The sequence below is a fragment of the Suricata suricatta genome, chromosome 1, assembly GCF_006229205.1.
Source record: "Suricata suricatta isolate VVHF042 chromosome 1, meerkat_22Aug2017_6uvM2_HiC, whole genome shotgun sequence".
NCBI classification, from domain to species: domain Eukaryota; kingdom Metazoa; phylum Chordata; class Mammalia; order Carnivora; family Herpestidae; genus Suricata; species Suricata suricatta.
This window is the reverse complement of record NC_043700.1, coordinates 31,073,292-31,087,520: the sequence shown is the minus strand read 5'-3', so window position 1 is coordinate 31,087,520 and position 14,229 is coordinate 31,073,292. Positions and strand designations below refer to the sequence as shown.

General features: G+C 42.6%; 1 protein-coding gene across 1 annotated transcript in view; it reads right to left on the bottom strand.

The window, feature by feature from the left end:
• Positions 1 to 14,229, bottom strand: part of UNC5D (unc-5 netrin receptor D) — a 443,483-nt gene that overhangs the window by 62,702 nt on the left and 366,552 nt on the right. Inside the window, exon 11 of the mRNA XM_029950188.1 lies at positions 13,539 to 13,623. Coding sequence (XP_029806048.1) covers positions 13,539 to 13,623 — 85 coding nt within the window. The remainder of the gene's footprint in view (positions 1 to 13,538; positions 13,624 to 14,229) is intronic.

Sequence of the window (14,229 nt, the reverse complement as noted above, 5' to 3'; positions counted from 1 at the left end):
TGCAAAAAAAACTGATCTGTACTCTTAAATTAAAACTGTCCATGCCATAAAATAGAGACAGACTTAGGAACTGCTCCAGATTACAGGAGACTAAAAGGCACATGGCAGTAGATACAAAGGACACTATTCGGATAATAGAAATATGAATAAGGTTGTGGGGTAGATAATAGAATTGTGACAATCTTAATTTCCTGATTTTGAGAATCATGCTGTAGTTACGTAAGATAATTTCTTTTTTGGATATAACACTGAAGTAGCTAGGGGCAAAAGGACATCTTGTTCATAATGGTTAAAAGAATATATATGCATTTGTGTGTGAGTGTGTAGATATGTATTTTGTGTGTATATGTACACAAGTACACATATGAAAAGGGGGGAGAGAACAGAAGACAGCAAACTGGTAAGATGTCAACTCTGGTGAATATGAGTATGGGATGGCTAGAAATGGCATTATTCTTACAACCTTTCCTTAAGTTTGAAGCTGTGTCAAAAATGGGTTTTTTTTTTTTTGGAATGAATGAATGAATGAACAAATGAATGAGTGGAGACAGAGGCCCAGGGAAAATTTTTCTGGACTTCTTAGAATGAAATCGGTGGGGTTGCCGACTTCTGCATAAATGTGTGCTGGTGGGTGATGGGTGCTGCTGCTGGCGGTGCAGCCATGGTCCAAGCTTGGCCACACTGGCCATACCAGCCAGCCACGTGGTGACTACCATTCTGCAGCACCCACCTGCACACCACTGGCAACGAAGGTCATGCTGAACAAGGTCGGCTCCGAGGTGGCAACAGCTAACCTCTGCAGATCTGGAGGTGGATCTCTGCACATTTTTCTCTCAAAGTATCTTGACCTGACGCTGGACTGGGAATGTGTCACTCTCTTTAAGGAAAACAACCAGCTCCATATTTCGAGGTGAGATTTTCATTGTTGTTGTTGTCTGCCATGCTGCGCTTGATAATTATGGCTCCCGCCTTTGCTCCTTATGGTCTATATTATAGATTAATGTAGGTTTGATCACCTTTACCCAGTGTATCACTCAGGAATGCAGGCAGGAGAGTAATGATAGTTTTACTATGCCAGACCCTGGGTCGATACATAATTAAATCATATTTTAATGGAATAGACATAAAGGGCAGATAGATGGAAGCTATACTTAGTCTTAAAATTAGAGCTCAGAAAACAAGGTAGCTCCAGCCTCCTACAGTTTCCTACCCAAGAAAGTACACACTGTTAACTATGGTTTTCTTTTTCTCTTTTCATTAAAACCCTCCTATATTGACTTGAATGTTAACATTGCTGTGGATGAAAATCACAGGGTTTGGGTTTATTATTTCTGTTGTTTTATTTGAGTCAGACACTGGTCTCATTTTCCTACTCTGACCAGACCTTTCAAATAAGCCCCAGGAAAGTGACATCATAGAACCTTCCACAGAAATGGGCCCCTGAAAGCCAGGGTGGCTCATCAGTCAACCCCAACCAGGTCACCTGAGGATTTTCGTTCCATAACTGCCATGTGGGATTTAAGAAAAGACTTTTGGAAAGGGAGAATAGAGGGTGGAGAGCCGAAGAGAGGAAGAAGAGAGAAGTTAAGCAGAATCTTCTCTTTATCACAGTAGATTCCTCAAAGGTGCTTAAGTGGTCCTGAAACTTAAATCTTTGGGAAACTATCCAAAATTATACTTGTGGACACCAGCAATGAAGAGTTTGAGTCTGTATTTCTGGGACATTGCTCAGGAACCAACACTTTTTCTTACATGCAAGGCACTAATGTTTGAGAAAAGTTGTGTAGATTGTGAGAAAACAGGCAGAGTTTTATTTACACAGTGGAGCCTTGGTGGGTGTCCAACACAGAGAGGGCAGGTTTCTGGAATGCAAGTCGGAGACTGGTCAAGGTTAAGTACTCAGTCTTAAGGTCTTGGATGATGCTGTTGTGGAAAAGACAACCACATGGGGACTGTCGTACATCTCTAAACAGTGTGGATTGATAAGCGAGGATGTTGGGTTGGGGGACTGATTAGCAGTAACTGGAAAGAACGTTATAGCTCATCAAGCCGTTACCTCCCATGAGTTGGGGTGGGGAAAGGAGCAGTTAGAACAAGTGGGTTACAACAGGCGACAAGCACAATTCACTGAAGCATAAGGCTCAGCCAGGAAAGGGTTTAAGGATCTGGGTCACCCACGTGGTATTGTCTGAAATAGGATTACAGGAGGGGAGACGGCACATGGGGGGATGGGGAGGGAGGGGAATTCGAATTGGCACCAGAGTGTGTATGTGATTTTGCTGCGGTGTGAGCAATACCACACTGAGAGATTAAACTGTTTGCATATGTTAAATGGCTTTAGTTTACATACACATGCATAGGTGTTTACCAATTAATATCCTAAAGGAATCACAAATCCTGTGTAAACCACCCGTTCCTAGATACAATTTAAGGCTCATCTTTCATGCAGTGTCAGGGTTGTGTTCAGCTTGTTTACCAGGAGAAGTGGAATGACAGCTCCTTGAAACACTTTATAGTGATAGACAGGCAATAAGGATGTGTGGATCTATGCAGCACATGCTAGGACAGTCTTATACCTACTAGGCTTTCTGTTCATTTACATTTTGAATGGGGGAATCAGACTCCTCCAGACTAAATCCCGAGTCCTATTTCTAGGATCATTTTCTTTGAGACTGGGAAAGGACCTATGAGTTATCAGCCCCCATACCATTGTTGTGTAGATGAGGAAACACAGGGCATAGCATGAGGTGGACTGACATGGCCAAAGTCATACCTCACTTGAGACAGAGCGGGGCTAGCCTCTCCCATCCGTTAGTGGTGGCGGTTGAAGGTTATGTGCAGAGGCAGGCAGTGGAAGGAACAGGTGTTCCTAGGGACACATCCCCCCAAACTGTCATTTCTAAGGTAATACATTGGCATAAGAATTAGGAGGGTGTATTCATAGGCACTGAGCCTTAGGAAAGCAGGGCACTGAAGTACCCTGGTTGCAACAGAAGCTTGTGGTAGTTTCCCACTGTTGCTGTACCACAGACTTACTGGCTTAAAAACAGCACAGATGTTTTATCATACGCTTCTGTAAGTTGGAAGTGTCACTGAGCTAAAATGAAGGTGTCAGAGAGGTTGTGTTCCTTTTGGAGGTGCTAGAGAGGAATCCATTTCCTTGTCCCTTCCAGCTTCTAGAGACCACTCACATTCTTTAGCTGGAGACCCCTGTTCCACCTGCCACTACACATTTCTTACCTGTCTCTGATACTCCCGCCTTCCTCTTATAAGGACCCTTCCATGAGCCCACCTGCACAATCCATGGTAATTTCTCCTTTTCAAGGTCCTTAATCTTAATTACACCCATAAAGTCCCTTTTCCCATGGAGGATAGCATTCACAGGTTCCAGAGATTAGAATGTGGACATCTTTGGGTGGGTAGGGGGAGCATTCTTTGGTCGGCTACCTGACTTTTTGTGGCTTGTTCACTTTAAAGTCAGAACCTAGAGATTCCTCTGCTTCTGCTTCCTGGTCCCCTGTGGTCTCCAAGACACCACACACTGGACCAAGGTATCAGATGACCGTTGGGTTATCTCCACTGTGTCAGTTGCCAGCATGACCATCCTCATTCCCAGAATGAGGCTCCATGTCTGCCTACAGCTTTATGGAGTCCTAGGAAGTTACTACTAGTTTGTCTCAGATTAGAACCAAGGGACTTAGAAGCTTGGTCATCCAGGTTTTTTAAAAAGGGATGTGTGGATTGTCTTATAAAGCACAGAGGGCAGCCTCAGCATGGGCTGGTTCATTCTCCCAGCATTTTTATTAGGCTCTAACTAAGTGAAGTGGAAAGGATGTTATAAATTAAATATCCTAATAGGACAGGTTATTTCTACTTCCAGCATCAGCAATAAAAAAGATGGCACATACAAATAAAAATAATTACAGTATGTGGTGTTCTTTACAATGTGCAATCAAACTCATGAACCGATGACTTTCCTCTTATTGAATTAAGGTCCACCTTCCATTCAGGTCTATTAACAACATTCACAAACCATTGTTATCTTGTCAATGGCATCTTTAATTAAAGACTTCTCGGGACCATTCTAATCACTTCACATTGTGAGCTCACAGGGGCTTCAAATATACCTTGATTAAAGTGATGGCAATTTTTATTTATGCATATTTGTTTGTGAACCAAGGGGGCGTGAGGTGGAAGGAGTGGTAAAGTGCATTTTATGGGGGAAATTCTCTCCCAAAAGCAGATCATAAAATGACAATGTGAGAATTCTCCTCCCTCTTCTCTCTTTTTCTGTTCTCTTCCCCTCCTCTGGTTTTGGGGGTAATGGCATGATATTCTAACCTAAATGACTTTGTGAAGAAAAAGCCATTGTAATTTCACTGCAGTCAAGAGCAGGGTCTTCAGCTAAAGGTGCATTAACCCTCCTAGGCCATTAAGGTATCATTTGATTAACTGCCCCTTTGACCACAGTACATGGTGCTGGTAGCCTGAAAGAATGACTGTTTCCCAAATGGCAGCAATTTGCTCCCATTGACTAGCGCTAAGAACACCTTTGCTTGTTACTTAAAAAGACTTCCCTCCTCAGCAGCTCCCTCTGCCTGACAGAGAGCTCATTACTGCCAAATTCCCTTCACGGGATAGATGGTTGCCATTCTGAGTCTTCTAATAAAAATGTCTAAAACTCACTCAAAGCAACAAGCAGGATTCCAGTCTATGCCTGAGCATTGAACACAAACGGTGACAGAAACAATTTGTTCCCTTCTATCCATCACCATCTAGCAAGAAAAGCCTGACAAAGCTCATTCAATGTGGCATAAGCCTCCTGTCCAGCTTGACTGGTCACTGATCTCCTAATATGAACACCAGCCCACTGGAGTCCAATGTTTGGACCCATATAATACACATCTAAGGTAGAAGTCATAGGCCACAATGTTATGAGATATAGAAGTAGACTCAAAGTAATTGATGCAGAGTCCTTTGTATCTTCATAAGGCTCCGGTTTTAGAGTGAGCAGTTAATATGTTTGCTTCACTGAATAAATCTTTCTTGAGTCTAGAAATGTGGTAGCAGTCAAAAGGGGAAAATCCATTATCATTGGGACAGACTAAAGCAAAGCTAATGGATGCTAGAGAACTTGTTATCTATTTAATTAAAAAAAATAAAGCTAGCGGTGCCTGGGTGGCTCAGTTGGTTAGGCATCTGACTCTTGATTTCGGCTCAGGTCATGATCTTGCAGTTGGTAGGACTGATCCCCATGTCAGGCTCTGCACTAGCATTGTGGAGCCTGCTGGGGATTCTCTCCCTCTCTTTCTCTCAAAATAAATAAATAAATAAACATTTAAGGAAATAAGGGTAGGTGAAAGAAAATAGTATCAAAATGTAGCACGTGTAGGGCACTTTATACTTCACGTGGGACTTCTCATATATGACATCACTTTATTGTCCCTCACCAAAATCCTGGAACACGGCTAATAGCAAGATCTCTAGATTATAACATTGAGGCCCAGAGAAAGAAAATGACTTGCTCACAGCCATGCAGACTGTAGGCGGGGGAGTTGGAACGTAGGCCTTGTGAATCCCTGTGTTCTCACTCTCCTCTATCATCTCATTTCGGAGCAGTCTTGATCTCTCTGGTGATACCAGTGACTGAGTCTGCACTACTTTTCTGACAAGTTATGTATGTTACCAGTTCACTTCAATGGACTCCAGGATTGGCAGATTCTTACCCAGCTAGGGGGGGCAAAGAAAACAAAGGCCAGCAGAACACTGCCTTGCACACAGCAGGCAGGCATAGTCCATGCCCGCTATCATGATTTTGCTGTCACTGTATTGCTGCCACACGTTCTGGCCCAGAGCCCCACATGGGACTTTTCCGTTCAGCAACTGTCTTTTTTCTTGGATATAAATATTATTTTTGCCCTTTGTTGATTTATTCTTCAATCAATTTCCTTTCTACCCCCTTCTTGTACAACCAAGGGCTGTGTTTACTCCCTGGAAAGAAATCCAAAGTAGCTCCTGGTGTAACTATTATCACAATCTCTCCGGTGACCTTCAGCTGGCAAATCTCTCGATACTAGTTAACCATCAGTTTCCAAGGCAGAATTCTGGGAATTATTTCTTTCATATTAATACCACTCCCCTTCCAAAATCTCTTGTGCATGACAAAGGCAAGGACACTCAAAAGTAGAGTGACTATAACTTATTGGCCAAACTCAGATACTTTTGAGGATGAAGAAGGGCATTATTAATAACTGTGCAGGCAAAATGAGGCCTATTTTCACTGTGCTTGCATGGAGAGTACTGATATAAGGAAGACTTGAACTTGAGGAGTGGTAGTGGAGATAAAGCAGAAGATAATGTACATGAAATGTAAATAAGAGCAAGCTTCCTGAAGCTTAAGCCTCAACACCTATGTGCCAGTAAGCGTCAATTTCCCCTAAGCAGCAAATAACCCTCTATATGGTCTAGTTTTATTACTCTTCCTTTCATATTTTGTTGAGATTTGCTTAGTTCCAAAATATACGATGCTAGAGTCTCTGCACATTCTAATCCCTTTGACTGGGATGTCTTTTACTCACTTTCAGTTTTTAAGTCAATTGTTACTTCCTCTTGGAAACCTTCCCTGGGCAGGGTCTGTTCCTTGCCTCCTGGTTACCATTTGTTTATCTTTGTCACCACAGGTATCACATTGCAATATCACCAGTGATTTGATTAACTGGGTTTGCTTTGGGGGCTTCATCTATTATGGAATTAGGGGGCTCTAGTTTTCCTAGTACAAGTTGACCCTTGGACAATGGATAGATTAGGGAGGTCAACCCTCACACAGTTGAAAGTCTCTGTGGAAGTTTGACTCCCCCCAAACTTAATAGCCTACTATTGACCGGAAGCCTTACCAATGACATAAGTAGCCGATTCATATGTATTTTGTATGTTACATGTATTATATACTGTATTCTTACCATAAAGTAAGCTGGAGAAAATGTTATGAAAATCATAAGAGAAAATACATTTATAGTACTGTACTGTATTTATAGAATAAAGCCAGCATATAAGTAGACCCACACAGTTCAAACCTGGGTCATTCAAGGGGTTGCTAACAAGTATGCTTAGTGGAAATGCTCATGGCAGCAGGGACTCTTGAAGACTTCTCATTTTGGTTCTGTAACTATTAAAATATTTTGTTTTTTTACTGAACAGATGAGACCCAGAAACCATTTTAAAAAGTTAATCTTATATTGGATTCAAACTTCACCCCACACTCCCCAGGACCCATGCACACAGACACATGTATGTACACACTCATGCACATGCACATACCCAGGGCTCTAGAGCTGGGTCTGGAGTGAGGGAGCTGGATGTCTGCTCCCTCCATGTTCTCTCCGCCGTGAGCTTATCCCTACGGCATTGTGGTAGAAAGGAGGGATAGGGAAACACATACCATCTCTTTACATAACTACCTGTGACAAGGTGGTACTATTTTCTTGGATGACTTAAGATAATCCTTAATGGCTTCACAACAGGTAGGTGGTGACTATCTGTACTCCAGATGAGCTCCCTGACAGGGTGCAGGGGATGGGATTGCAAACAGTTGCCATTATCTATCTGCAGTTCCTTGTGGGTTTCAGTTACTTCTTCCAACTGCCCCCCCCCCCCAATCTGGCAGCATCTTGACCTGGCTCTCTGACTTCTTTGCCTCACACTCAAGTGGCCTCTGGCAAACCTGTTTTCAATCTCACTTACCCTGACTGGCTAGGGTTAGTCCTCTCTTCCCCTTGGGAATGTGGCAACCTGGGAATAATGCCCCTCTCTCCTTAGCTTTAGTGGCACGGAACAAGTCAGCAAACTTATAAACAGTGAGGAAATCAAGTATTAGTGTCCAGTAGTCCTGCAGATGTCCCAAATTTGGGGACTAATTTTCTTGGGACTACTCCCCTTGACTTTGGGGGTAGTGGGGGCAGCCATTTTTGATACCTGTACTCCTGCAAAATGTGACATTCCCATTCTCCTATCAATAGAGAGAGAGAGGACATGGTGTGCGAGTGGGTCAGGGAGCAGTGGTATCTATGCTGATGCAACGATGCTTCTCAGAAGGTTCCACAGGGAAGTGGGAAAATTAGCTTTTGGCATTATAGCTGGAATAGCTCTGAAATTAGAATGTTGGGGGCACTTCTTTCCCTCTTTTTATAAATCAGCTCTAACTTTTGCCAATTTTAGGAATGCAGAAAAAGTCCACTGCACTCCCAAACACCATTCTGCTACATACACACCACCTTCGTCCTCCACAACTGTCCACCTTGGCTGAACTAGACTCCTCAGAGAAGGGATCGCATCTTCTCCTGCCCCATTGTGCTAGAACACTGGGGGCTTAATAGTCATCGACTAAACTAAGCGCTAATATTAATTGTGAAAACTTCCAGAAGTCCCCAACTTTTCTTGCAGTGAGAAGGTGCAGTGTTTTTCGCTTGAGCTGGGGGATGGTTTGAGACAGAACCTAGTGAGAAAGTCCCCCAAGCTGGAGAAGGCGAATAGAGGTGCAAATCCAACCAGAAGTTTTTAGCCAGGTTTTGTCCCCTGGGGCAAGGTCCTGACAGTCACCTGGTGTCAGTCAGGGTAAAGCCAAAGCCCTTGTTCCGGGGACACCCTGCACTAATTGCAGGAGCCTGGAGGCAGGGGTTTCTTACCCTGTGAGAAATCAGAGCACTGGGGAGCCCTGGGAAAAGCAAATGGGGTTTCCTACATTACTGTGAGGAGAGCTTTTAGAATGGTCTCGAATGTCTGCTTTAACACAAACACTGATCTACAGATTCATTTCTTTAAAATTTCAATATTGCAACTATGGCCATACATATCCAGGTTTTCTTTATACTCTTCTAGAAATAAGGTCAAACAGGCTACAGGTGTTTCTGAGCGCTGACATCCTGTCAGGCATGATGAGGGAGGGCACACGTGTGTGTGTTTGTGTGCACGCTGCCCTGCTATCAGGGAGGCAAAGCTACCGGAAGCCATTCCTCAGGAGCAGCCTCCACCGCAGTGTTTAATTGTGAGCCATTACTAGGGAAAGAAGTTCTCTTCATTTCCCAGGGTGACTTTTCTTGTCCTCCTAGTCTTGTATTTGATCTTACCTCATACTTTGCTATTAAAGCCATTGCACCATCGAGGCACCCTAAAAATAGGTAATGTGTCATTCCACCGCTGTGTCCACTTTCTGATCTTTACCCCAACAAGTACCCACTGGGCCATACCACACGATAGCAAAGCAAACAACAACAACAACAACAACAACAACAACAACAACAAATTGTGGAAATATTCTATCTGGGATGAGCTCAAATGCCAAAATATACGTCCTTTTGTAAATTCTTAAGTAAGATTACTTATATTTCCAATTCCAGTTTGAGCATTTGGTCAGGAATATCCATATGACAGTGTAATTGGAAAAAGAAATGAGTGTTTGCTTTTGATTTCATTTTATTGCTTCTTGGAAGAAAGCTCCATATAATTTTCTGGTCCAGTTCTCTACTCTCTGACTATGGGGTGGGGAGGGGTGCAGGCGCTGGGAGAGGGGCAGAGGGAAGGCTGTGCCGCATCAACATCATTTTCTTACTGTAATATATGTGGGGGGAGTCTCTGAAATGACACTTTTGATTCCATTGTTGAGATACCTTCATTTTTTAAAGTTTATTTTTTAATTTTGAGAGAGAATGAGTGTACTCATAAGTGGAAGGAGGCAGAGAGAGAGAGACAGAATCCCAAGCAGGCTCCATTCTATCAGCAAAGAGCCCCACGTGGGGCTTGATACCTCGAACCATGAGATCATGACCTGAGCCAAAGTCAAGAGTTGAATGCTCAACCAAGTACTCCTGGAACACCTACACTTTATAAAAAATTATCAAAAACTGGTTATAGAGGATGAAAAAAATGTCCCCCAGAAAGCCCCTGTAGAAATGTAACCACAACAACAAGCCCAAATGCTTTCAAATTGAAGTTTGGGAAGAGAGACATGTCTTCAAGGGTATTTAAGTGGCGAGCTCAATACTGGACTTAACCTCCTTTACTATTGGCCTCCTTTGGAGGACAGGAAACCAGCACTGATCATTCTCAGAAGGAGTGTCACTGTCCCTATAAGACAGAGACCAACTGTTTTTCAGACGAGGACACATCTGAGTTACAAAGAGTTTTATGAACTTGCCTAAGGTCACATGGATAATAGTGAAACTTAGATCCGAACCCAGGGCCTCAGATGCCTTAGCTCACATGCCTAGCCAGTGAGCTCAGGTGTTTCCTAACATTGTGTCTGCTAAGATTCAGCAATTGAGTGGGACTTGTTTCCAGTCTCTGTTCGTTCAATTCTATAATGCAACAAAGCAATTTATCTGATGTCCTTGTAAGGAAAGGTCAATGTGATCCTGCCTTTCTTAATTTTCCACACTCAAACTGACCAATTCCAGAGGATGCCTCTTAACAGGGGCCAAGAGTTGTAGTGCAGAGTCAGAAAGCTGTTTCTGTATAGTCTCACACATCAGGAAGAGAAGGCATCCTTTAGTTTATAAGCACTGGAATTGTGGTCTGATATCTGGAGGTTCAATCCCAGCTCAGCTGGTGAGGTAACATGCCCTTGGAAAGCTGCCCTGCTTCTTAGAACCTTCATTTAAAAATTTTTTTCCCCTCTTCTCTAAATTTGGTACAAAGTCCTCTTCTTTTGAACATTACAGTAAAGACCAAATGAGTCAATGCATGGGCGAGAACTTTGCCAGTTCCATTGAACCAGAGGTAATTATTACTTTTCCAGGAATGCAAAGTCTTTGGCCAGCAAACCATTTAATACGTATATATGTACAAAAAGTCGGCAGTTAATTTCCTAAGCATTATGAGCAACCAAAGGTCCAGATTGCTGCAGGAGGTTGGAAAAGATTCATTAAAATGATTGTTCAAGTTTGAAAGTATAGACAGAGCAGGGGCATTGAGAAGAGTGACATCATTCCCTTTATCAGAAAGTACAGAGTGTCCTCTTAGAGGCTTCCCAGCAATAGAAGTAGGACCTCCCAAGAGAGACAGGGTACATTCAGTTCATACAGTGAACCACCTTACTTAAAACCTACCCAAATTTCAAAATCTAACCATTGGAGCCTATTTGAATACAGGAGGTCATTTGAAGTCTGTGGTTCATTCCACACAGCCCTATCTCTGGGAATCTGGTACTGAGTCTCTCGATCAATGATATCAGTGACAGTTCCACTAAGTCATCAGCCTGCTATCCCTTGGGTTGTAACTCAAAGAAAAGCAGCAGACATATATCCTCAATAGGAAAATGGAATGGACTTTAAATATGGTGTAGAGTTTGGGAGACTTGAATGCAATTCTGTGTGTGCAAGTGATGGAAAGTCAGGGGTTAAGGAGACAAAGCTGGGCTGTTCCAGGCCTACGGACTTTGAGAAAAACAGACCTTACTCTGAGCACACGTTCAGAATGACAGAAAGGCAGCATAAGATGAAAATGAGTTTTTCTGTGACATTACAAAGTGGCCTTCTGATGAATCACAGGATTAAAAGTTGAAGAACTTAAGATCCGAGCAGCCTCTTGGTAGGGATGGAAAAAATTCACCAAGCTTAAGAAAAGTTGTAAAAAGGCATTTGCTGTTTCCAGTGGTTTTATTACTATTTTTTTTTTTTTTGTAAGTTGTTTGGAGCTTCTCAAAAGGGAGCATTGCCAAGGTAGCTAAATGAGCAGTAGCCTAGGGACTGGTCATTTTCTTAAGAGACAGGAACATCTGGGAAAGTTTTAGCAACATGAAAAGGAATGTGTGCTTCTTACAATTGCCTTTTATCCTTAGTTTAATAGAAAAACGCACACCTCCTAGATCTGATGTCTTGGATGAACTGTTTTCCTAGACAGAAGTAATAGACTCACACCTTAGATCCAGATGGAGAATCCAAACTGGTTATGTTAACAAAACTACGGGTGGTCCAGGAGGTGGCCACATCAGGCCAAACCTGTCTTTCAAGGTCTGTGGGGTCTGGTGTATTTTTAATGTATTTTTCCTTATTTTATAATTGCAGGAGGTCTCCAGTGATATTTCCCACCTAAGTCCTTGGCACATTCTAGCCTGACCTCCTAAGCAGCAGCTTCTAGAGACCACGATTGCTTTTGAAAGGTCGCTTCTCACATCATGAGGCGGAAGACACTGGGTTTGGGAGGACAGATGTGAACGTAGACTCAGTGGATGGACTGTAAGGAAAGGAACAGGATGTGGAGGGGAAGGTTTGTGTAAGGCTATGATTCAGGCAGGCTGACTAGATTCTGCCTCATACTTGATTTTTGCAGGATCAACAGCATATATAAAGGAAACCCTGACCTAAGCTTTTAAACCAGTAGGATTTCTTATATAAATCAACCGAAGGGATAAAAAAGTGATTCTTATCCAGGAAACTCCCACTTTTAGATCTGCTTACCTGAGATTCTCAATAAACTCTCCAACTCTTTCTCCGCCTTGGTTGCCCCTGTGTGCACGTGTAGGTGTTTAGACAACAGCATGCCTTCAAGTGTGCAGGTAAGGGATCGAGTTCTATGGGACTGAGGCAGTAGTGAGGCCTTTTCTCAAACCCTCTTGAGGGCCTTGCCAATAGCCAGCTAGCAGAACCTTTTCTTCCATTCCGCCCAAGCTTTCTGGAGCAGAAAGTTAAAACCACTGGGCACCAACAAATCCTTTTATAGAGACAGCTATCAGAATCTGTTCAAACCATCTGTTTCTCTGGCTGTTTTTCCTTCCAGTGTTTTTCCTTCATGTGTTCTTTGCTCACAACAACAAAAAAATCTAGTCTAAAATAATCAAGATGTTAAGACTGAAAATGCCAGAGGTATATATCGAGTTTATGAAAGAAATTGCTTTTAAAGAGGAGTGAGGTTTATCTTGTGTGGAGGAAAGTGACATTGCCACAAATATTATACTTGTGCTAAGAAAACAAGCAACTACTTTCATTAAAAGACTGCGACAAGATTTGTATTTGTTCATGTAATTGAATTTAATGCTGCTGAAATCTTTCAGATCTGAACGCTCTTGCCACAGAGATGGTATTTTTACATGGAGGAGAATTAGGGGAGAAATCCTCTCTCAGCCTGGAGCAGGTCTTCTGCTGACCCGAAGGGGTCACAGGTCATTCATTCTCAGCAAGTGCATAACGTCTGCCACCAAAGAGTGCCTCTTGGGATTTTTTTTTCCCCTTTTGAGAGGAATACAATGCAAGGCGGTCAGTGTTTATGGACAGACTCTGCTACTGACTTGCCCACTGTTTTCTACTTGGCATCTGTGATCTAGATGTCCTTAAGCTAGATTAATTACCCCAAACTGTGGAATTAGCAATGTGTGTTTTTATTTTAGCCAATAGTTTTGCAACTGGTTTCCCCTTCCATATGGTCCAGTAACTCACAAAGCTTAGCTACTCAGCTCCGTGTCAGATTATCTTAACAAACTTGAAATTCTCCGCGGCAGCGCCATCCAGATTCAGGATGTCATGAACATGCCACCCTTCTCAGTCTCTCACCTGGGTTCACCTTGGTTGATGGACATATAAATCTCCCAAGAGTTCTCTTCTGGAATGGCGCCGTGTGGTATGAGTAAACTCACCCCTAAAATGGAAAAAGCCAAGAGGTTATTCATAGAGTTTCCAGTTATCTTGAAGCAGTCGGCTGAGCACCGTGAGGTGCTCACACATACACACAGCACACAAATCTCACAGCCATTTATGAAATCCCGATCATCCCTGGGGAGTTTATAGAGTCCAAGATAATAATGGAGAAAACATGGTTTCCCAACAGTGACGTAAAAGAGGAACCTGTGATTTGTTGGCATAGTCAAGTTAGCTTTTTAGTTAGGGTCTTCCTTGCATTTTTAAAAATTCTCTTAAAAGATTGGGTGTCCAGAGACTAGGCACTGGCAAAGATATCTGGGAATGTCAGAGTTTATCAGCTGCAAAATTTACAAATATATTGCTGTGTCTTCTCTCTATCTGGTCATTTCCTAAAAAGGGGTCTGAGATGATGGGCAAGCCATCTGATGCTTTGCTAAGGCTTGGTATGCAACTGAGAATTACGCATCTTACAGTAAGTTTAAAGAGGCGATCAATGGAGTAATGCTTTTTGTCAAGAAAACTGCAGGAAAATGCATGGATAAACTTAGGGACCTTGTAGGTTTTTGTATAGCTGGTATTTGATCCTATATTTGCAAATGGAAGC